This window comes from Ammospiza caudacuta, chromosome 8 (assembly GCF_027887145.1).
Source record: "Ammospiza caudacuta isolate bAmmCau1 chromosome 8, bAmmCau1.pri, whole genome shotgun sequence".
Taxonomy (NCBI): domain Eukaryota; kingdom Metazoa; phylum Chordata; class Aves; order Passeriformes; family Passerellidae; genus Ammospiza; species Ammospiza caudacuta.
In genome coordinates, this window is record NC_080600.1 from 33,541,665 (window position 1) to 33,565,679 (window position 24,015).

General features: G+C 40.0%; 1 protein-coding gene across 4 annotated transcripts; it reads left to right on the forward strand.

The window, feature by feature from the left end:
* Positions 1-2,029: 2,029 nt before the first annotated feature.
* SEC22A (SEC22 homolog A, vesicle trafficking protein) lies at positions 2,030-22,181 on the forward strand. Of its 4 annotated transcripts, none has more exons than XM_058809585.1 (8): positions 2,030-2,079; positions 5,442-5,613; positions 7,114-7,317; positions 8,625-8,788; positions 9,864-10,058; positions 14,636-14,754; positions 17,746-17,811; positions 21,138-22,181. In XM_058809585.1, the coding sequence occupies exons 2-8, from the start codon at positions 5,600-5,602 to the stop codon at positions 21,336-21,338; spliced, it is 963 nt and encodes a 320-aa protein (XP_058665568.1). In that variant the 5' UTR covers positions 2,030-2,079; positions 5,442-5,599; the 3' UTR covers positions 21,339-22,181. The 4 variants fall into 4 exon arrangements, with proteins under 4 accessions (XP_058665568.1, XP_058665569.1, XP_058665571.1 ...); XM_058809586.1 differs by lacking the exon at positions 2,030-2,079 and adding an exon at positions 2,360-2,559; XM_058809588.1 differs by lacking the exon at positions 2,030-2,079 and adding an exon at positions 3,662-3,718.
* The last annotated feature ends 1,834 nt before the right edge of the window (positions 22,182-24,015 follow it).

Below are 24,015 nucleotides of genomic sequence, written 5' to 3' on the forward strand. Positions count from 1 at the left end.
CAGCCCCAGAGCTACAATTAATCTTGTACCCCTTACTGTGGTCTTGCTTGACTCAGGGAGCTCCAGCCCTTGGCTTGGCTGAGCTTTGCTTGAAGCACAGAGAAGAAAGCCTGGAGGCTGAAAGGGTGCAATAAATCTCCAGCAACAGTAGTTTACTCCTGTTCTAAGATCCAAGAGTGTGGTGTTGTGAGGTCCCCAGGTTGAGGTGAGAGATGAGAATTTGACTCCAAGTTCTCAGAAGACTGATTTATTGCTATGTTATTTTATGTTATGATACGTTATGTTATGTTTATTATAAGAAATTATATACTAAAACTATACTAAAGAAAAGAGAAAGGATAGGATACATCAGAGGGCTAAACAAAAATGAATAACAAAAACCCGTAACTGACTCCGAGATCTGACACAGCTGGCTGTGATTTCCCATTAATTAAAAACAATTCATATGTTTGGATAAACAATCTCCAGATGACATTCCAGAGGAGCAAAACATGGAGAAGCTGAGACTTCTCATCTTCCCAGGAGAAGAAATCCTGGGGAAGGGATTTTTCAGGAAATATCACAGTGACACAAGAGATTGTTTTTCCTCACTTGGATCACTGGAGTAGGGAGTGAGGCAATGCCGCTCTGATATCCAGGGTTGCCATAGGTATCCACGGAAAATTGCTTAGAGAAGAAAGAGTTGAGGTTGAAGAGCATTGATTTTCTCCAACACCATCTTCCTGATCCCCTTGTTCCTAAGCAGAGTTCAGCAGAGCCTGAGAGTCCAGAGTATGAGGTGTGTTACTTCCATCCCAACACTGCCGTGCTACAGGCACTTGGATAGTGAAGTAGTAACAGATGGAAGGAGAAACTGAGAGGGGTTAGCGAGGAAATAAGCTGCTTTCATTTCAGATTTGAGGCAATGGACTAAAACAGTGTGATTTGGTATAAAACCAGTGAAGTCAAAGAGTGGTACAGGGAAAAAATTATCCTTGTATCAGTAAAGAAAGTTTTAAAATAGGAACCTCACTCTAAGGTTACTAGGGTACTTTTGAATTGTCATTTATTGTTCAATCATGCCCAGTTGATTTGTTGGGAAATGAGAGAGATTAGCCTAGCATCTGGTCTTATCTCAGTGCACTTTTGCTGGTGGCTATTCTGTCCCCATCACACAGGTGCCAGCAGCAGAGAACCCCAAACACACCTGGTTATCCACACAGTGCCAGGCACACGCCAAGGGCTGTGTCATCCATGAAACCTGGTGGACACCAGCCAGCCGCTGTCAGAAGTTATTAGACGGGAGAACCCAAAGAGCACAGCTCCTAAAGCTCAGCTGTGTTGACAGCAGAGCCAATTGTCCTGCAGGAGAGGAGAGGAGCGGAGCTCGGGGCCGATCCAGTGGCTCCCCACAGCTCCCTGCGAGGAGGCTGGGGACAGGTGAGGGTTGGGCTCTTCTCCCAGGGCACAGACAAGGGGACAGTACGATGCACCAGGGGAGATTCAGGCTGGTCATTAGGAGCACTTCTTGACAGAGTGGGTGCTTTGACACTAGACTGGGCTGCCTAGTGATGTGGTGGAGTCACCATCCTTGGAGGTGTTTAAGTAAAGACTGCGTGTGCACTCGGTGCCCTGGTCTGGTTGATAGGGTAGTGCTGGGTCATAAGTTGGTCCCCATGATTCCGCAGATATTTTCCAACCTGACTGATTCTATGACAAACTCAGCCTCAGACAAGGCTGTGCGAGACAGCGCTGCCGGTGCTCGGCTGCTCCCGCCCGGGCGGTGAGACACACCCACTCCCGGGAGCCTGGCCCGGGAGCGTGGCCGTCGCATGCCAGCCACGCAAGGGCGAAGGGCGGCGTCCCCTTCGCACACAGCGGCCCCGGGCCCGCCCCGCAGCCCTAGGGTAGCCTGCCAAGCTCCGCGGGCTGACAGCGGGGCCGGCCGGGGCCCCTGAGGCGGCGGCGCCGGGAGCGCCCTCAGGACGGCCCCGCCCCGTAGAGCCTCGGCTGCAACGCGCGGGGGCGCTGCGGCGCGCGCGGACGTGTCCGCTCCCACAATGCCCGGCGGGAGCCGCGCGCCGCCGCCCCGCTGCCCAGGTACGGCTCGCGCCCCCCGCGCGGGGCCGGCGCCGTGAGGGGCGCGGGCGGGGCGGGACCCGCGGCCGGAGCCGCCGCCCGGCCCTGCCCGCCCCGCCCGCGCCGCGGCCTCGCCTTCGCTCCCTTCCCCTCCCGCCCACCGTCGCTGCTGGCCCCGGGCCCGGCCGCGGAGCCTCAGGGCCGGCTGCGCTCGCGCCTCTGCAGCGCGGGCGCTGCAGCCGTCTCGGGGGGTGGTGGTGGCAGCAGCACCGCTGCCGCGGGCAGGGCGGGCGCAGGAGGCAGGCAGGGCCGCTCGGGGCTCCTGGCAAGCGGCGCTCGGTAGCGGGAGCCCGCTGTATGTAGGGGTCTCCGCCGCTGTCCGGGCTCCGCGGGAGGGCGTGTGAAGGTCTGTGTCCTGGGTCGGTGCGGATCCGCCTCAGTCAGTGACCACTGAGTCAGCGCTTCTGCTGCGGCTGCAGATGGTCCGGTCGGAGCTGCCACGTAAGTAGGTGCCAGGTGAAAGGGTCAGGCTCCCAAACTTTGGGATGCAACTGGTTCCGCTCCCTTCGTTTGTCTGAATTGTTTGGACTTTAGGAGGAATTTCTTCAGAAGGGGAGGTTTTATATTGGATTGGGATCCCAGGGAGGTGATGGAGTCACTTTGCCTGGAGCCACCTGTTAAGGAAAGACTGGACGTGGCACTCAGTGGTGGCTGGTGACGCTGCACTCGAAGATCTCAGAGGTCTTTTCCAACCTCATTGAATCTGTGAATCTTGATTCTGCCCCTAAGGTCTCTTTCCTCTGGCTTTATGGAAAGGATTATATTGGCTGGTGATTTAGGATTATTCCCTTGTCTTATCATATCCGGTGATGTCAAAGTGGCTTTATTTGTTGTGTCCTTCTGTAGTGCTCCAGTTTGTAATGCGAGTTTCTGAAATATGATGTAGAGTGAAAAAATTAGGCTCCTTCCTGTGTAATGCAGCTGTCACAATCCTCAGAAGTGGAGACAATAAATTGTCCAACAGTATTAGGTACACCTTTGAAGTAAGCACAGAAGTTTTATCTGTATTCTGTGTCAGACAGGAGTGCAGCTTGCACCCGCTTCCCAATTTTATGTTTTATGGAAAGTTTTTATGAGAGGCAGACATCCCAGCAAGAAATGCTGTGATTAAATTGGCTGAAGGTTATCAGGTGCAGGAGGGTAGGCTTGCCATTACACTACATCTGCTCAGAATTTTGAGAAAGCCAGAGTTTTTTTTACGTGAAGTATCCTGAGCAAATCAAAGTCACAAGCCACTTTCAAACACTTGTTAAAAGTGTCACCAGACTATGTCAGATAGGTTTAAAACAACTGTCAGATCACAACTTAGATGAATTTGTTACAAAAGGCAGAAATGTTCCAGTTTTTGTTTTCAGTGTTTCTAGGACTTGCCTACATGCTGCTTCAGGATCAAGTACCATCATAATACAGAAATAAACAGCATGATAATTGAATATGGCTTCAAAAAAAAAAAAAAAACAAGTACAGTGAAACAGGCTCTGCTTTCCATCACCTGAGGTTTCTCGTTCCTGGGAGGAAATGAAACAGGGACATGTGCTGATTCCTCGTTGTGAAGCAGTGGATGCTGACGTGCATGAGGAATTGGACAGCTCTTGGGAAGGTGCAGTAGCAGAGGAATAGCCACCCTGCTGACCCTTACCTGTCTGTGGGCAGCTTTCTCCATGCTCCTCTTTTCCATGAGTTCTCTCATTTGTGGGGAGGCTATGAAGGGGAAATCAACAACGATGGGGCAGAAGTAAATACTAACCAAGGGAAACGGGAATGGTGCAAGCATGGAGCAAGTGATGCTTCTGTGATGTACCCTCCTTGTGGGTGTTTTTGTGGGGGTCAGAATCCCTCTGAGCAAAGGTTTGTGACTTGCTTTTAATCCCCCTGGTAATTTGTCTGTGAACTTTTCCAGTTTCCTCTTAAATTCACGTGACATTGTAGCACGGACAGCAGCCTGTGGCAAGGGGTTCCACGGCTGGTGACATGTTTTGGACCCTCTGTGATACCTGTGAGCCAAACAGCTGCTGGTTGGATTTGGTATACCACAGTTCTGTCATGGAATGAGACAGCAAACCTGATCTGTTCATTTCCTTGCACCTGTTAGAGATTCACAGACCATTTGTAGTGGCAGTGTAGTCTTTTGTCATCTTCAGGTGGTTGAGGGATATAGAATTTCTGGAGGAAAACGTATGAAGTTTGTAACGATTTCGTGAATTATTTAATGGAGCTTTGAACAGATGTTTCAAAAAAACATTTAGAGGTAGCTCTGAAAGCATATTTATCTTTCTTCAGTCTCTAAATATGTAAGTGCATATCAAATTTACCACTTGGCTCCTTGTGTAAAGCTGTATTGTTTTGAGAGCTGGATAAGGTAGGTTTAGTAAACTTTTTTTTCTTTGTAATACATTTTCAGGTAAGGCTGAATGTTCTGTTACAGTATGTGTATTATACATCTCTTGACATTTGTATGATCTTCCAGCCAAAGTAGTTTTCTGTTATTAGCTTTGGTTTTTAGATAGCTTTCTGATTCTGCTGTTAGGAGGCTGAGAAAAAAAGCTCATATTTTCACTGACTGCTTTTTAAGATGATGGTAACAAAACCTAACTGGTGTTGAGATCTTCACCTCAACACAGTTTCTACCTTTTGTGATTTCATAGTATATTAAGAGAATTGGCGGGTTCCAATAGAGGCTTGTCTTCTGTTATAGAGCCTGTTTTTCTCTGAATGTAAGTAGAAGTCTCAAAGTTTTGTTCAAGATTTGTGCAAATATTTATTTACATACAGGATAGACATAAAAGTTGAAAGAATGCCTCTAAACATGTCTTTACCATTTGCTTTGTCTCTTGTCTGTGCGTTCATGTTACTGTTAGTGGTATTTGTGTTCTTTGTTCTCAGTTGTAGGAGCAAAGCAAATTGGACATTGGAAATCTTAATGCTTTGGAAATGGAGCTGTGGTTGTGCTGTGTTTTGTTCTTGAAGTGCTCTGAGCAGAGGAGATGATGAATTACTGAAATGCAGTTGCTGAGGGGAATGATGGGGTTCAGAATCAACGGTTGTGTAAACCTGAGTTGCTCCTGTACTGTGCAGATGGATAGCATGTTTTCCCATTTTAAATGCCTCAAGTGATGGGACTTTCTGAACTTCACTTAAAGAACACAAACATTTTAATATCTCTATTATCCTAGTTTTCTTTTTCTTTGATTATCTTTTGACTAACCTCCCTTAGCTCTTTTCAGGCCTTTCTAATATGTAAGGCCTCACAAAACAGAGCTGAAGTGCATTGTTACCCAATAAATGTATTTATTAACTTTTTTTGTTCGTTCTTATCTCATCAGGTAGCTCAACATGAACTTTAACCATCGAGATAATTTACCAAGTGAACAGAATATCTTTTCTCCTGAGAGCTGGCTGCAGGATTCTGGGTTTCTCCTGCAGAGCAGTCCTATTCCCTGCCTTTTCCTGAAACAGGACATGGAGCTGCATTCCTTTCTTCATGTTAGGTGCTAAGTAAGTTATTTGTTTCATCAGGGGAAATGCACATCTATGAAATTACATTTTGTGCAAGTAAGTTGATGAAGGGATATTTAAACTGTGCCATGGCATCACTGCTCTTGTTTATATTGATACAGCTTCCTAAAGTCCCTGTCAGGATCGAGTTCTGAGTGGTAGAGATGGTTATTGGCAGAGAACCATCACAGTTTAAAGCTCCTGTGGAATTTTGTTGTGCTCTTGAGCTGCTTGGTTCACTCCTTGGTTATTGGTTAGCAGCATAGTTAAGAGAATGAGTCCATGTGCATTCCGTGTGAATTGTCCTCTGGGAATATGTGCATGAACTTGGGGATAGGTAAAAGTTTCTAGAACTGTGGGTTTAGTTGCTTGCATGCTTCATGCCAGCAGGCTGATCTAGAGGAAGTCCTGGAGTTGGGATTGTTTTCTGGTTTTGTGTCCAGCTGATGGAAGCACTTTGTTCAGGAGGGAATTCTCCAGTGAAGTGCTGAAATAACCAAGGCACCTGATAAAAGCCCCAAGGTGTTCAGCAGACCGTAGTCAACAGTTACAGCTTTGGGGAGAGTCTGATTTGCTGTACAAGTAAAATATGAGGGTATTAATTTGGAATTTATTCAGCTAATGTGATGGATCTCAGAGGAGTTTGAGGTTTGACTGCTGATGAAGCTGAATTTACTAAACTGAAAATGACAACACATTTTTAGTGCTTACATTATGATATGCCTCTTTCTCTCTGAGGAGTAAATAACCTTGAAAAGCCTGAATATTGTTGATTATTCATTAAGTTTCCTAATGGATATATAATCTTTGGGGAGTGGGAAATAGAGAAGATGGGAGTTCAGGTAAAAATAGCTATTTCCTCTCTTTTGTGAAGATGTAGTGTCTTTTTGGGGAAGATGGATTTCTGACTTGTGAGAATGCAGTCATTCAGCTGCTGGGGCTTGTAAAGCACCCTGAACGTCATCGTTTGAAAGGTGCTGTAAACATGTCAGTATCACACACAAAAGCATATTTCAGCTGTATCCAGAAATATGTTTCCTCTTGCAGTTTGTGACTGGATGGAACTTGAGTAGCATCATCTGAGGGAGGCAAAAATATTTTTTCATAGTGTCTGAAGTGCTAGGTGTAGTATATGGTAGGAGTCTGCAGAGCAGTGTTAAGAGCTGAGGAAATGTTTGCTTTTGGCTTCATATAAATTCTAGCAGGTCGCCCACTTGGAGGAGAACAAATTTGTGTACTGATGCTTAGCAGATAAGTAATCCTTTTAATGCTTGTCTTGCTAAACTTTTGCATGTTTTGATTTAATGTTTTGTGGCTTGTGTAGATTAGTAGGTCCCGTTCAATTAAGACTAGTCTGAGTTACTGTTGAAAATCCTGACTGTTCCCCAGTTGAGGCCTGAATCCACTGTACAGTTTGAGAAGTTTGATTCATCACAGTTGTCTCTGTTGTCTGTGCTTTTACCTTAATTCTGATTGCTCCTGATTTGTGTTTTGTTGCAGGCTGTTGTTAACTCTGTTGGCAATGTCTATGATTTTATCTGCCTCTGTGGTCCGTGTGAGGGATGGACTCCCACTTTCTGCATCTACTGATTATGAACAGAGCACGGGAATGCAAGAATGTAGAAAATATTTTAAAATGCTCTCAAAAAAACTTTCTCAGCTTCCTGATAGATGTACTCTGAAAACTGGACAATATAATATAAAGTAAGGCATCTCATCTAAGTATTTGCAACATGCTAGGTTGTGTCTTTCTGTAAGTGAAAAAGTTAACTGTGCACATTAGAAATGCTTAATCAAAGTAAGATTAATTCTTGGCACTATTTATGTATCAGAAATTTAAAACCTGAGCAATTGTAGAAAGATTTGAACCTATTCAGATTTTCATGGAAGTTCCTTTATAATGGCACAATCATAGGACAACGTCATGGGAAGAGTGGCTTTACACTAAATGAAAGGGTATGTTTGGATTAGATATTTAGAAGAAATTCTTTATTGTTTATAGTTCACTTGCACTTAAACTGACCTAAATTCTGATTCTAATTTAGATATTTTAAATGAGGTAACTTCATCTTAGCCCCTAGTTAACCATGTAGAAGTTACAGTAGTGGAACAATGTACCACCTGAATGATCCTAGAAAGTGCCAAGACCTCTCCATCTCCTATAGGTATATGTGAGTTTCCAGTATTTCTTGGATTAAAGCCCAGGATGGACTAAATTGTTTCCATCTTTTTTTTTTTTTAACAAGCTAACTACAGTTGGCATGTAAACTGATTAGCTTAAAACAAACTTTTAAGAATAAGCTATAAGGCTTAATTACGTTAGATTTTACTGCTTTTGTCTTTGATTACTTTTAATACTGTAAGTTATCCAGCAAGATTTTAAAGACATTTGAATGTTATCATGAAAACCTAAACAATAATGAATTGCCTAAACACAACAGAATATGTATGTTGCAAACTGTCCTTTTCTGATTTCATATTTGCCATCTCTGGTTGTCTTTGCAACTATCTTTGGAGAATTATTAATTAATTAACTCTATAGAACAGTTTTATTTCTTCCCATGCTCTAGAAAGAGCCAACAGCCCTCCCCTGAATCTGAAGATAAGGTTTTGCATTTTTGGGCTGCACCAGATCCCATATTGTACATTTGAGATGAGTGAAAAGCTGTTATGGGATGAACCTGCTGTGTTTCTGCATCCTAAAAGCTTTGTTATTTTCTGTTTCACAAGTATGTGTATATGTGTGCACACACACACATATAGATATCTGCATACACAGTCATGTAAAACAGCTTCTCATGTGATTGTACAATGTGGTGTTCAAGTAAAACATTGCCTAAAAGTAACTTGTTTTTCTTCTAGAATACTGTTGGGCTTTTCAGTAAACATTTATTCCTTTGCTCCCCCAGATAGTTTTTGTTTTTTGGTCACAGAATATGAGATCAGACTAGAAAAGCACTTAATTCACTGAATTTAAATTTGAAATTTTGAATATGTTTTCTCAATTGTAGCTTTATAAGTTCTCTGGGAGTAAGCTATATGATGTTGTGCACTGAAAATTATCCCAATGTCCTGGCTTTCTGTTTCCTGGATGAGCTTCAGAAGGAGTTCATCACTACCTACAATATGATGAAGACGAATACTGCTATCAGACCATACTGTTTTATAGAGTTTGGTAAGGATCTGACTTTCTCCCCCTTCATTCTCATACTAAGACAAATGAGAATTTGAATAGATACAACTTAATGCCCACAAAAAATATCCAAAGCAATTTATAGCTCTGTTTCTGGTAGATTTAGAATCTGATTTAACTGCTGTTAGAGTCAATAAAGAAGTACTTCTGGGGGCATTAAATTAGGCTACTAGAGTTTTATCCAAACTTAGTTCTGTTCATTCCAGTAGGTTTTGGTTTAAGCCTTGTGTGAGCAACTCTGGAATTCATCTTCTGGTAGTGATACCAGGAATTGTTTGACTTCATACCTGTTGAAATACTCAACCTGTGAAGTCATTGAGCTTCATAAATTTCTCAAGGAAAAGATTGCAGTTTCATGTTAGCTGTGCTATCTCTTGTTCAGTGTATGAAAGGGAGAAATTTTTACTTCTCTTATGATGTAGTGGCACATTTAATCTTCAGTCTCCAAATGCAACTCATCTCATATATATCAGATAACAGCTGTTACAAATTCCATTAATTTATATTGCTTTAATACCATGTATTAGAAATTACTGTAATTAGATATTCTTATGAAACACATTAGAGCAGAGAGAACTGCAGTTTTAGAAACACGGGGGAAGATACTCCAGTTGGTTAATTCCTGTCTATAATTCAGTCAGCTAATGACAATTCCTGTATGACATTACTGTCCTCCTTGTGAAGATTTCTTATGAACACATTTTTTCTTCCACAACATATTTTTTTCATAAGGATATTTACTAAACTAACAGAAAAGCTAGAATAAGTGCAGTAAATCCATTGTATTAGAAATGCATTCAGTCTCATGCAATGAAAAGCCATTATTTTATTCAGTTATTACATAATTAGATTTTTAGAGCTTAATTTTTTTTAACTGCAGAATTAAATAACCCATGATGTATTTGGCACAAAACAGAAATAGCGTTAAAAATCCAAGATAAATACAAATGTTTCAAGCCATATATTTCAGTTTGTGAACTGAAAAGCTGCATGGTCTTAGATTTTGTAATTAACAAAGTACATAGAAAAATACCTTTTTATTTTAAATTTTGCACAGATAATTTCATTCAGAGGACCAAACAGAGATACAACAACACACGTTCTTTGTCAACAAAGATGAATCTTGCTGATATGCAGACTGAAATCAAACTGAGGCCACCGTATCAAATTTCAGTGTCAGAGCTTGGTTCAGCCAATGGCTTTTCTCATGTACCTGTGGGGGAGTATAAGGGTACTGGTAAGATATCTGCAGGTAAGTTCCAGACTTGTGTTGTTGCATCCTTAAATGAGACAGATGCAGTAAAATTAATTTTTTTTTCTTTTTAAAAAAAGCTTCTTTTCATGTTTCTAAAACATAAAGCTGATATGACCTTATGTGTATTTTAGCTCAGATGTCTGTTTTGTCTCTTGCTCCAAATACTTACCTTCTCAAGGCACTCAGAGGAAGAAATGGCTCTGTCCATTAGACTGCTTTATTGAAGGGAAAAAGCCCTGTTAATGAAGATGAGCACTTAACAAGAAGATTTTTTTTTGGTTTTGTTTTTTTTTTTTTATCTTTTAGGATTTCTGAGAAGTTTTGATATTTCTGCCCAGTAAGACTCAGTGTTGACACAAGCTGAGAGCAGTGTCAGGAGTCAGAGCAGCTGGAGGGAGAAGCATCTCCTTGGGAAGCCTTTGCCATGGTGAAAATCCAAAGAGCTGTGCTGGCTAGAGATGCACTCTCTAAAATGAATGCCTTATGTACAACGTTAGGAATTGCCATTTTGTATAAAGCTGCCAAATTTATTGAAGTAGTCATTAATTTTTTTAAACTTTAATTTACTTCATGTAGGAGTTAAATGTGGAGTTGTGGGGTTGAGCTGAGTTAAAGGTTTGTGCTGTTCAGTGAATCCTCTGAATGGGTTTGAGGCCCATCTTCAGATGTTTCCCAGCAGGACAGAAACAAAATGCCAAATCCTTGCACTGATACATGGGCTCCACATGTCAAATTGACATCATCTGATTTCAGTCTTCCAAGTTTAGTGAACCAAAATCATAAATAGAATGGAAGGAAGTGTTGATTTTAATTAGTTAATATATTTTCCTTTTTTTCCCAGAAGTACTGCTGTCTATAAATTATCCTGAGCAGGCACACACTGATGCTGTTCACTTTACAGTGTCAGGGTGCAATCATAAATCATAGAATTGCAATCATTAATCTAAACACCTCCTACAATGTTGTAATAAATGTGATTTTATGCAGTTTATGTATATGTAAATGGGATCTCTTTGCCAGTATATTATCCTTATTATGTACTTACTCATGAGAATTACTCTAGAAGATTGAAAACTGCTTTCTATGGAAGATGAAAACCAAACAAAACCAGTAGGGTGCCCTGTTTGTACTCTGGGGCCCTGATTCTGAGAATTCCAGGTGCTATGAGGCAGTGTAGAAATAGCTTACAATCTCTGTATTTGCAATTTAACAGTATTGGAGTTAGAGTCAGGAAAATGATTAAAGGAAAAGTGTGAAGGTGTTTAAATTGTTTTAAAGGGTGGAATTGTCTAAGCAGCACTGTACATACCTTTGTCCTCTTTTAACATGTGTGGGCTCTTTTTAAAGGTATGTAATGCTGTGATACCACTCGTGCCACTTTTGATTCCTATATTGTTGTTTACTCTTAATGTTCTCATATAATCCTGCTTTGTGGAAAGGGTTATGGTGGCAGACAGGGAGCTGGTTAATTCTGAAAATTGTCTAGATTTGAACTTCCTGCAGTTGGAAAAAGAAAAAACAATAAGCATGAGAGAATTCAGTCTGTGTCAAAATTGGCTGTTTTTTAAAAGTTGTCCATGTAGTGGGAGATGTGATTTTTATCACTTTTTTTAAATAAGAATGTTGGAAGATTATATAGACCTAAATTAAAAAACATAGGGACCATTTCCCTTTTAAGTAAAAAAGAAGATTCAACAATAATTGGCAGGTGATTGTCTGTTTTTTTTACTTACCTCTCCACAACTTCTTACAGAAGAAATTCTGTTGTCTTCTTTTCTTTCCATGTAATTTTTCTTCTGTTTCTCTTTCAGTTGCTTTTAACTTTCTTCTTCCTCTGAATTCCATAGATCTCTGTTCAGTTATCCACTTCCTTCCCTGAGTTGCTGTAGAAACTCACCCTCAAAGGGCTGTACATTATGGGAAGCTGGCACTTTGCTACTTCTTCAGCTCTTCACATTTTAGATGCTATTGAATAACAGTGTCTTTTTTAGAAAGTCTGCTAATGGTTTTGTAGTTCTTTACATTCATCACTTCTCTCCACCCTTGAAAAGAACTTTCTCTGGATGTTTGCTGCCCACTCAGTTGGCTGGACTTCCAAGTTTCTCCTTTGCTCTAAGGACAGAGCAAAAAGATTCTCACAAAAAGATGTTTTGCCTAGTGGAATTTCCTGAATATGCTGTACTGTTAAAAAGTAGGACTTTGTGGAGTGAGCTGTGTTAAATGAAGCTGGAGGGCACCCAGAGGTGGGAAGTTAGGTGGATGCAGATCCTGTTTTGTTGTGCAGAAGGGCAGAGTTGGAGGCATTGGCCTGGGCCGTGGGGGAGGCAGTGGCTCTCGCCTGGCACTGCCTGCAGGAGCAGCCTTCTCCCTCTGAGAGCTGTGCAGTGAGGAACAGGGTGATTCTGCATGTGGGAAGCATAAAGTGTGCAGATTATGGATACAGTCTTCCTGCAAAGGTACATGTAGGTGTTGGCAGGCATTAGAAATAGGGTCACAGCATGCTGATGTGTGATGTTTCAGGTTAGGATGAAATTACTGTTTTCTGAGCTTTTTTCAGTGAAGAAACAGTTGTCAGATCAAAGTTAATTTTTGCTTGATAGTGTACTCCATGCTTTTGGTTTGTTTTTTTTTTAACATTTTAGTTTTAAATAAACTTTCTTACAGTAATGTAGTTTCTCATGCCATGTAAATTACCTGATTTTTTTATGTAAATGTCAAATCAACATTAAATTCAGAATTTGTGCTTTATTTGAACTGATAATTTTTGATATGGCACTTAATCATATTTAAAGGTTGATGGATGTACCAATTTGAAGTCAGTTGCCCTTTACCCTGCCTTCTCTGACATTCCTTCTTCATTCTTTGGTTTTGCCTTCATCTTTTTGTGTATAAATGAGTCTTGTTGCTTTGATAGTAACACTAAAATTTGTTACACTCTGGAGAGTTTAATGACATTATTAATGGTTACACAATGTCCTTTATATATTTTTTTTTCATATTTTAACAAGAGAGAAGTTACTATTTTATATACCTTTGTAGACTTTGTTGATTTAGCTGACCACACTCTTTACTTCTCCCCCCATAGTTCTCAAAGAGGTGTTTTAAGTGCTATTTTAGCACACAATGATTTTAAGTTACCCAATACGTGGGGAAAAGGAGATTTTCTGGAGGGCTGCAAGTGGAGAGCAGTGAAATAATTTTATCCACCAGTTAATGGAATGGAATTGCTACTGGCTAAGAACAGTCATATACACCCTCAGCTTTTTTCCACTCTCTAGATGAGATGGTTAAAAAAACCCCAAAACACAATAAACATTTGGGAGTCATTGAAAAAGAGTGGTTTGGTATGCAAATAGCACATCTAGCATATCTAACCTGAACTGAGTGATTGCTGGGAGTAATGTGCTCTACAGTTAGAAAAGCAGTGAGCTCTCTCAGTTAAACATGGGTTATACTTTTGTTTAAAAAAAAACACCCCAACTGATTATACACTATTAAATTCAGCACAAATTAACTGAACTCATCCTGTATATTTTTGTTTTATTGTACACTCTTAATTAGACAGCCCTGCCTGCTTATCAATGTGAAATAGCTTTTTTTGGGGCTTTTTTAGGTTCTGTAACTTCATAAACTGTTTGAAAAACCTTTTTCCTGGGTCTGTGCAATACAAACAACTGGGATTGACACCCCCTCTCTACTAATGTTACAGTTCATTAACCTCATTGTTCACATCTTTACACTTGGTTGATTTGAACAGAATGGAGTACAGCTCAGTAGTCCCATTATTATCCCAGTGTTGCCCAGACTGCTAAGAGTTTTGCATTGTTTTTTCACATTTGCTTTCTGTTATTCATTATGGAAAGGGACAGTAATGAGGAACATACATAACTGTTACATACTTGTCACCCTGGACAAGCTTGAAGGAGTGGGTGTGCATGGAAAGAACGTGGTTTAATTTTAATGTGTGTTACCTGTAAGATGCTAAGCACAATCTGGAAGTCCATATAAGATTGTGGCACAGATGCCAGCTGAGTTTCAGAGCTGTCCCTTCATGTGTGTCTTTGGTAGCACACACTGTGTTTGTAAGGAAGGGAACTGTGATAGCTTTGCCTCAGTGTTCTGTTCAGCAAACAAGCTACATCAGTCTCAATATCTCACTAAGGCATTGGTGTTAAAGGAGAGTGGAGGTTGTGAGAGAAGCTCTTAGGCACATGACTTATTAGCTGTTTACTGGTTATGGGCAGATTTCAGTAGCAAGTGCATCTTTTACTTTTGATTTTCTGGCATGTTTGAGCAGCCATGACTAACATACTGAATAAATGGAACCTATTGAGATAAAGACGAAATATAACAAGACAATTCCATATGTGAACTGGAGGAAAATTTACTTTTTGCTAAACCTTGTGCTGAAACATTTACCATGTTTTGTCTTTTTAGAAAACAGAAATGACATTTTTTGGTTTGCTTCAGCGATCTCTTGAGCTAGAAACCACTGACAAATGAGATTATTATTTTATTGAATTTCTGAAGGCATTGCTCTGACCTTTGATATCTTCTTTTGATCTGCTTTGCAGCTCCTCACCAACGTCTGGAACCTGTGACTCTGCCAGGGATTGTCTCATTTGTGCTTAGTCTGTTATGTGGGGCTTTGAATTTAATCCGTGGCTTCCATGCCATAGAAAGCCTTCTCCAGGTATTGTACATGTTTTTGAATTTAAAAATTATGCATCATAGCAACCACAATTTTCATTTTAGAAGACTCTGTATGAGCTGAGTTGTGCCAGTTTTATTTCAGAAGTACTGTTTGTGAGGTCAGGCCTCTGTTACAAATCCTGTATTGTTTATGATCTGTGTATCCTCCTTGAATGTGCTGCCTCATTCATCGAGGCTGTGAGTTCCAGCAGCAGTGGCAGGTGGGTGGCCAGCTCCTTCCCTGGTACCTTGGGAGCAGTGAGGATGTGAACATAATGTTCTGTTTGCTAAATTTATGCCAGGGTAAGAGGTGTTTAATTTCTATAGATGCTATTTAAAAACCCTTGAGTGAAATGATGAACAGCTTTGAAAGTCTGGGCAGTTTTTTTGGAAAGTCCACAGAGCAAGAATCTTTAAACAGGTTTTGTAAAGTTGTTTCTTAGGAGAACTTTTGTAGTTTTTTGTTTGTATTTAATAAACCTTATTTCTCATTGTGTATTGAAAGGATCAGTGTCAGAAAATTGTCAAGTAATTTCTTCTAAACTCCCCTCACCAAACAACCCCCTCACACCAATTTTTTTTCTGTAAAATCTCTACTATGACCCTCCCTGTAGCCTTTCAGTTTCTTTCTATTCCATTTCTTGTGCTGGTTGTGTTCCCACAAGCTGGTTTATGCTTTCAAGCAACTCAGGTGAATATGCTGCTAGTACTTGGCAGGCATGCACAGAAAGTTCATATGTGTTGCCACAAAAAAAAACCCAAAAACTAGGAATTCCTTACAATTTAATGGTTGTTATTGTGGTGATAGATATAGAAACTAAAAACCCCATGGAACTTTTCTGAGAGAAAATGGTAATCCTCTTGTTTGGCTGGTAGAGAGTCTTTTTATTTTAACATATCTGGACTTCATAGAGTCATTTAGGTTGGAAAAGACCTGAGTCCAACCATAACTCAGCACTGCCAAGTTCACTAAACCATGTTCCAAAGTGCCACATCCACAAGGCTTTTAAATTCCTTCAGGGGTGATGACTCAACCACTTCCCTGGGCAGCTTGACAGCCCTTTCAGTGAAGAAATTTTTCCCCTGATGCAACACGAGGCCATTTCCTCTCATCTTACCCATTGTTACCTGGGAGAAGAGCCCAGCCCCCACCTTGCTACAATTTCATTTCAGGTAGTTGCAGAGAGCAGTAAGTTCTCTCCCAAGCCTCCTCTTCTCCAGGCTAAACAGTCCCAATTTCCTCAGCTGCTCCTTGTAAGTCTTGGTCTCTAGCCCTTTCAGCAGCTAACTGCAATATTTTTGATACCTAATGGGAAATAAGGTAAAGAAGAGTTCCTGTATTCCAGGTTATCTTACATAGTATTGATATATGTAAAGATTGAATAAACAGTACTGTTGAGTGTCAGTATTTTGGGAAGACTAGTTGATAGATGAACAAGATTAATGAAAATGTTCCATGCTGGGTCCTTCTTTCTGAGTTGTCTTTGGTTTGTTTTTTAAAGAAAGACCAAGTGAACCTGCATCTCTACTTTATCCCTAATTAGGTTTTTCTGTGTTGTGCACAATTCTCAGTTTATAAATAGGAATGATTTTAAAGTATGCTGTAGTAAAAGTAGTACTGAACAGATTTGTCAGTTAGTGTGATGTTGCTAAAACTTATTTTGTTACCTTTCTGCAGCTGATTTTTAAAAAAGAACACGAATGTTAGATTAATCTATTTAAGGCATGACAGGACATCCAGTTAATTTTATTCTCTATGTTATTGCATCTGGAGGTAATAGATTGCAGTACAGATGGAAGATAATTTTCATTTCTGACAAATGAGGCACACTAAAAATCCATTAAAATTTCCCTTAGTTTGCTTTATTATGGAAAAGTCCACAGGGTTTAGGGAGAAGTAATCCAAAACACAATTAATGGAACGTGTTCTGAGAAGTCATTCAAAAGCATGTCTCTGAATTACTGTTTGCTTCATAATCAGTGGTTTTATTTGGGTGTTAATAAAATTCTGTTACAATCTGTAACTGTACTCCAGCACATGTGCATTGCACTGGGGCAAAGACACACTGGGTAGAAATTACTGCATTGTGGATGTAACTTCTGTGTGCAGACATGCAAAGTGTTTCCTGGCCAGCACAGGACATGGGAATGCTTCACACTGAGCATAGTCTCAGCAGACACAAGTTGTCCTTGTGGATGGACCACCATCTTCTCAAGTGATATTTGCTCTCAAGGACAAACATTTGCATGAATGCCCGTTGTTTTCCTAGGAAAGTTTTTGGTGGTTGCAGATGTTTGCTAGAAATGCAGTTAGAATAGTCATTGAGCATGGAAATTTACTCTGCTCAGCTCTGTAGGAACTGTAACAACCTGTTGCAATGAAGTTAAAGGGTTTGGTTTGTTTTCAAAACACATAGTAGAAAAATCTGTCACTTCAAGTCAATTTTTCCATCTTTCCTTCAAGAGAACCCTATTTTCCAAGTCTGATAAATTCCTGTGCTGCTGTTAGCTGTCACTGCATGAGCACAGAGCTGCCTTCGTTATTCTCTGTGCAGAGTTTTACCCCACCCTAGTGGCCAGGCTGGGTCCTTTGCTGTTACCTCGTTTCCATTTTGTGAAGCTTTAGGAAGGCACAAATCTATGAAGTTGCTATTAAAGGTAGTTACCAGCGTTTAGACTTGAATTTTCAAAGGCATCTGGAGAGGGTAAATATCCAGTGTTAGAGCTGGACATCTTTAAAGCTTTTGAAGATCTTGGCAGGAGTTTTTTGTTGTGAATAAAAATTTTGGTCAGACTCCAGGACATGATGTTTTTGCAGATATGTAAGTAAGCACTGATTAGTCCTAATTGTTGGTTTAGTGTGGTAAAGGAATTGCTATAATCCCTGTGTGAAACTGTTTTAACATGCAGTAATTCATAACTTTCATACTGTAAATGGCTGGTATTTCACTTGTTTTATTGTAAAACATGGCTTTTTGTTTTATTCTTGCAGAGTGAAGGTGAAGATTTCAGCTATGTTATTGCATTTTTTCTTGGAACCGCAGCCTGTTTGTACCAGGTGTGTTTTTCTGTTTGTATAATTCACTTGAGTTTAAAAACATTACCAGTCATGCATAAGTGTCATCATGTTTTCTTAAATGCCACAGATACTTGAAAAGGGTGATTACAAAAAATATTTTCTGCTCTGTTCTTTTTTCATTAATCATAAACTATCATGTAGTAGTAGATTGATACAAAAGATACAAAGAGCTTCTGTTTGCTGGCATTTTTTTCTCCAGCTGGATGATTGAGATAATTATCTCTAAAGTCACAAGCAGTGGAGGTTATATTATTTTTTGATAATTCTGCACCCCAGAATTTTCCTCACTCTGTACTTTAATGTGCATCTCCTTCCTTTTAAAAGCTTGTGGCCACTTTTCACTGTTTTCCTGCCTTATACTTCTTGTTTTTCTTCTCTGTCAGCTTTCCATTTCTGCATCTGAATTTGACTTTCCTTTATTATTTATAGCAAGGTGCCACTGGCACCTGTCATTCAGTGACACTGCTGTTACATTAACCTCTGTCTGTGTCTCATGCTCAGTTGCAGTTATTATAATTACTTTGACTTTTAATCTTAGGCTTGTGGAGTATCCAGTTTTTGCTTGTTTCTGTGGGCCAGTGTTTAGTGCTGTGTCAGACAGTAATATAAGAAAATGCTTTTCTATCAGTCTTTTGTCTTGTTATCTGTAATCTTCATTCTTTACAATTTATTTCTAGCAAAATGTCCCAGTGCAACTTGTGTTCTCCAACACTTGTTGACTTTGCATTAACTTCTGCCTTAAATAATTTAGATTGGTGTTATTTTCCATGCCAACAGTCTGTTCCATATCAGATAAGGTAGAGCTTCTCCATTATTTTTTGTATAAAAAATAAACTTTTCCCCTCCTTTCCCAAACTGGAAACCTTATTCTTTACAAAGTATTCATGTCTGTCCATTGAGACATCTTTCCTCCACTGTTTGCCTTGAACAGAGCTGTCTGAAAGAATCCACACAACTTGGAATGTAGGCTTTTTATTAATATCCAAAATACATCTGTTGAAACTCTTGTTTCCCACTCTCTGGTATCATTCCTGTAATATGTGATTGGTCAGCTTTCAGAATTGAGGGATGTTGTTTCTCTGGCATGTTCTGATGTTCTCTGGCTCCAGTTAAGGGCTCAGGACATTAATTCCCTGTGTTGTATGGCAGCCCATTTCACTGTCATTCACCCACCAGGTGTCCATCATGCTGCATTGTCCTGGTCAGTTAATTACAACACAGCAGTGTGTCTCTGGTTCCCAAGAAATGTTTATAACTGTGCAGGCAAAAGAACAGGCCTTACATGGAATATGATGTTTTGGACTCACTGACACTGACACTCACTAACACTAGACACTGACATGTCTAGTGTTGCTTCATAGTTTCTAGTCTTTTATAAAGGAGGAAAAGTAATAACTGCCTCAGTTGTACCAGAAGTGCAGAGTATGAGAAGCTGACCCTTCAGTCATCTCTTAACATTCATTAAAAAAAAATCAAAAATCAAAATCTTTGAAGAAGCACAGAGGAGCCTTCTCCATAAAAGCATGCTCAGTATAACACTTCCCTTTAGTAGTAGAAAAACAACCCTCAGGAGTTTCATATCAGTACTTGTTACAGTAAGCTGTTAAAGCTGCACTGTTTTGGCCTTTTGACTGTTTTTTGGCATTTTCATCTGTTCTGTAAGGGGCATGTCCTGACAGCTAGACCAATGAAAGATCCACTTCAGAAAGTGAAAAGTGGAAATGAAAGATCCACTTCCAGTTCTTCAGTAAAATTCAGTCATTGGACATCATGTTATAGTAACATTTTTAAACCACTGTTTTCAAGCCTTTATTAATCATTTTGATGAAGCATATCCTGACTCTTATTTTAATCTTGGAAGCAGTCACACTTGTTTGTACATTGTCAGCGGGAGTGACAACACGAGGAAATTATCTGAATTCTTATTGCTGACATACCAGTGCCAACTAATTGCTCTTTTAGATATGATTTGTGAAGTTGTCAGCACAAGCAGGTTGCATTTACTCTCCTCAAAATGGCCAAGCAGGTTCAGAGCATTTCTGTCTAGATTCTGAAACATGCAGGTTATTAATCTCTAGTTTTACTTTGCTTTGGAGGAAGAACATACAAATCTTACTGATAATTAATGCCAGTCCTCACCTCTCTGACAATATTTAGATACCCAGACACTACAAGTAGCTGTGCTGCTCTCAGCCACAGTTGCAGTGGAAATGCATGCTTTATAACAAAGTGGTAGAGTTCAAATAGAATATAAAGTAACCTCAATAAATTGTATTGTTCAGTTGCCCTTTTTTTGAGGAACATGAAAAATGAAAAGAAAATTAAGTGGAGTTTTTTTGACTGATAAAACATGGCAAATGCCCAGGAAGAACAGAAATGGCATTCAGATAATCTGATGATAGATGCTGTTAAATCTGTGTGACCATAGTTATAAATCCACTGGGAACGGATTTGGAATAGAAAGTAAGCATAAATACTATTGTTATCTGCCTTAAAGCTCAGGAAAAACTTCCTTCAGCAGAAATGACCTGAATCCAGGGAAGGAGCAAAGGAATTTTTTGATTTTGTGGCAGTTAAGGGAGTAGTTCAAACAATAGAAGAAATGAAAATAATGTCTGGATAAAAGCTTTATCCTTTTAGAGATGAAAACTGAGAGAAAAGACTTGAGTAGATTTCCAGTTACAGTAGGAAGTGGGGTGGGTAGGGAACTGTGGGCAGTCCTGATAGACTGTGTTACACCACAGTGTGCAAAACATTGCCTAAAATTACAGGAGAGTACTTGTGTGTCTCTCCAGATGTGATCAGTGCTGCAGCAGCTGAAGCAGGGCAGTGGGTGTGAGCCTCTCCATCTGCCAGGAGACCCTGAGCATCACCCCTGGCAGGACATGGGAGCTGTCTGGGGATTGCCTTGTGCTGGGCTCTGGGGCCCTGGTATTGGCCCTGACCTTTCCCATTGCTTTCCTTTCCTTCTCTTGTTCCTTCTGCACTGCTTGAGTAGAGCAGAGTTTTTGACCAGAGATTGCCAGGAACATCCACTATTCTTTAGTCATGGGCCACTCATGTCAGGCTGTAATTAGTTATTATGAATGAATTGTTCTCAGGGTTTAATGCAAGGCAAATGTAACCTTGTATTGATATCAGATGCTCCTCATCCTTCTATGACTGCTGAATTCATTCTCTTCTTCCATGTGTGATTCCCACTTTTCCTTGGTTTGGGCTGTAATTTTTCAGTGACCTCACAGTTTTTTCTTCAGTAGAAGTTACTTTCCATGAGGTAACCTGATTTGTTTTCTGTCTCCTGGCAGTGTTACCTGTTTGTGTACTACACAGGCTGGAGGAATGCCAAGTCCTTCCTGACGTTTGGCTTGATCTGCCTGTGTAACATGTACCTGTATGAACTGCGCAACCTGTGGCAGCTCTTCTTCCACGTCACCGTGGGCGCCTGGTGCACCCTGCAGATCCGCCTGCGGCAGCCCCAGGGCAAGGCCCCTGACTACAACGTCTGACACCAAGTCTGCTTCCACTCGTTACTCTCAGGAATGTAAAGCTGTTCTCCAAAAGAAGCTGTCTGAATGGGGCTTTTATTTTTTTCTTTTATTTTTAATAAGTCAGTGTAAGATGCCTGTGGACATTCTACACTTGGTGGTTGAGCCTTTTTTAATGATTTTTTTTATTTTCTTGAAAAGGACACAAAAGAATATGGGACTAGAGGAGGAAAGTGAAGTATGTCCATGCAGTGAAATGTATGTAGAATATGAACTGGTGGCATAAAAAAACCTTCATTCATACATTCATGGAGATAATCTGATGTGGAATTATCTGATGGTATTTGATGATCACATTATCTGATGGTAGTGTGGAAGCACATTTGTACATTAATGGAGGAATGTGTAGAGTATGTTCTGCATATTGTGCAAGCTTTTCACTTCCAAGGTCAGTTTTGCCTTTGTGAGGCAGTAGGGAATAGGCTAAATAAATAATAATAATAGTAATGCTATTGCATATTAGCAAACTAGATGTGGCATATGTAAGATACTAAATTTTGGAATGTTTTATTTCACATTGACATATATGTGAATGTTTTCTTAATTAAAATGTAACCTGGAAACTCAGTTTCTAGGGATTGGCTTCACCTGTGGTGCTTTGTCTTGTGCTGTAAGTTCTTTAATGTGTTTTCATTTATGATTTTCTTTTAATTATTCTTTGAAATTGATTTATGTAGATAGGGTTCATTTTTTGTAATTATTCAAAAAGTTCTTCCACTAACCAGGATTCTTGCACACTTCATGTGTTTGGACTCTGGAAGAGTTGAAAGAGAACAGATTGGTGAGTAAATGGAGTGACTTGTACTTGTTGGAGTACTGTTCTTTTTATATGTTCTTCCTTACTCTCAGAAATAGATGAATAATTAGCTCAAACCTGAGACAGACAGCTGGTGACAGGAAAATAATAAACCAGTCTGATTAGCTTAAACAAGAAATTACAGGGGTTGTGTTGGTTCTTTGGGCTTCATGGGTTGGGTGTTTCTGTGCTGGGATAAAACCTCTGTGATTGAGCTGAGAGAACAATTGTATGCTGCTAAAGCTGGTGAATCAACCAGCAAACTCCAACCAACCATAGAGGAGCACCATCACTTACACTGGGGTTTTATTTTTATATGACAGTAATTTATGATGTTTATAATGTACAAATAGATGTAAGTTTTTATCTACAAGTTTTAATCAACCTTAATGGCAGAGAGGTTGCAATGCCCTTGTGTTGCTGGATTTGGGAATGGGCAGAGCTTTGCTGTGCTGTGAAATGTTGGTCCAGACAAATTTTCTTGGGCATTTCATACCAAAGCATTATGTTTCTAATAAGTTAGTTAGTGCAGATTTTATGGCCAGGAAAAAAGGAACTGGCTATCTTATTTTCTTTTTAAATAGATGGAGTGTTAGTTAAGAAAATTGTGCATAATACAACCAAGAAGAATTAGAGAATGAAACTGCAGTGGGAAGTGCTGTGTCTCAGGCTGCTGTCTGAGGTGGAGCCTTTGGTGTGCAGGCTCCAGGGTTGGTGCTCCTCAGTTAATTCTCTTCCCTCCCCACTTAGAGACAGGGAAGAAGAAGGTGTTTATGAACATGAGCAGCAAACAGCCCTTACTTAGCATCCAGAATGGTTTGTATTAGCATCCAGTGCACCATTCTGTAAAGGTGAAAAGCAGTCCTTTACATTTAAAATCGGTGATTAAAAAATAGAGGTATTATGTTTTAAGTATAAAACCAGGTTTTATTTTGCTTACAGTGTCTAGAAGAACCCTTATACCTGTATTTTCACCTCCATTGATAAGCAGGGAAGCTACTATGAATGTCTTAAGTATTGCTAAGATTTTAACTCAGGTTGTTGTGTACATAAGAATTTCTTGTTGCATCATTTCTTGGTTTATATGTTGGCAGAGAATTTTGTTTGCTCTGAGGCACCGTCCCTTCCTGCTATTCCCAAAGATCCATTTTTAAGGAATGAAAACTTCCTTTGTCATAGCATCTGGAGCCATTATTCCATTCCAGTTATGCTGGCATTAAACTAATTGCTGATTAGCAGGTATAATGAACAAATGCAACTGCCAGTGTAACAGAAAACAGTTGGGGTTTTGTTTGCCTGCTTTTATAGCACTGATAAAAATCCCATTTCACAATGAAAAGTTAATGAGCATGACTGTTGTTCATTATGTGGTATTACTAGGTGCTAAAACCACAGCTTCTTAGCATGGTTGAGTTTGTAATATTAGAACTTGCTGACATCTTGCTGTGAGATCAGAACAGCGATACAGCAGGCCAGGCTGGAGGTGAACATTTATTGAAAATTCCCAGGATTTCCTTTTTGCTTACACAAACTCAACACTCAGGCAGGGGCTTCCCTGCTCATTTTACCAGGTACTTGAGTTACCAGACTTAGGAAGATGAATTTAGGAAAGTTGATTACTCTCTTGAACAACAGGCTTTACTTCAGTGTGAAGTGCAGATTACCATTTGTGGTTGCTTGATTGTTCTGTGAGATTTAGTAGCAGCAGAGCCCATTTCATGCTGTATTTATAAAGGAGTGTCCACCATGGAATGTTTATCTTTCAATAAGGTGTCACTGCATTTGCTTTCAGGAAGGAATGAACAAAGGCTTGCCTGACTTAGAAAGGTATGTGTATAATGC

What these genes read in the sequence shown, in the direction of transcription:
- SEC22A (XM_058809585.1), top strand. An exon ending in TACTGGTAAGATATCTGCAG is followed by an intron (nt 10,059 to 14,635) that starts GTAAGTTCCAGA and finishes TCTGCTTTGCAG; the next exon opens with CTCCTCACCAACGTCTGGAA. An exon ending in CCGCAGCCTGTTTGTACCAG is followed by an intron (nt 17,812 to 21,137) that starts GTGTGTTTTTCT and finishes GTCTCCTGGCAG; the next exon opens with TGTTACCTGTTTGTGTACTA.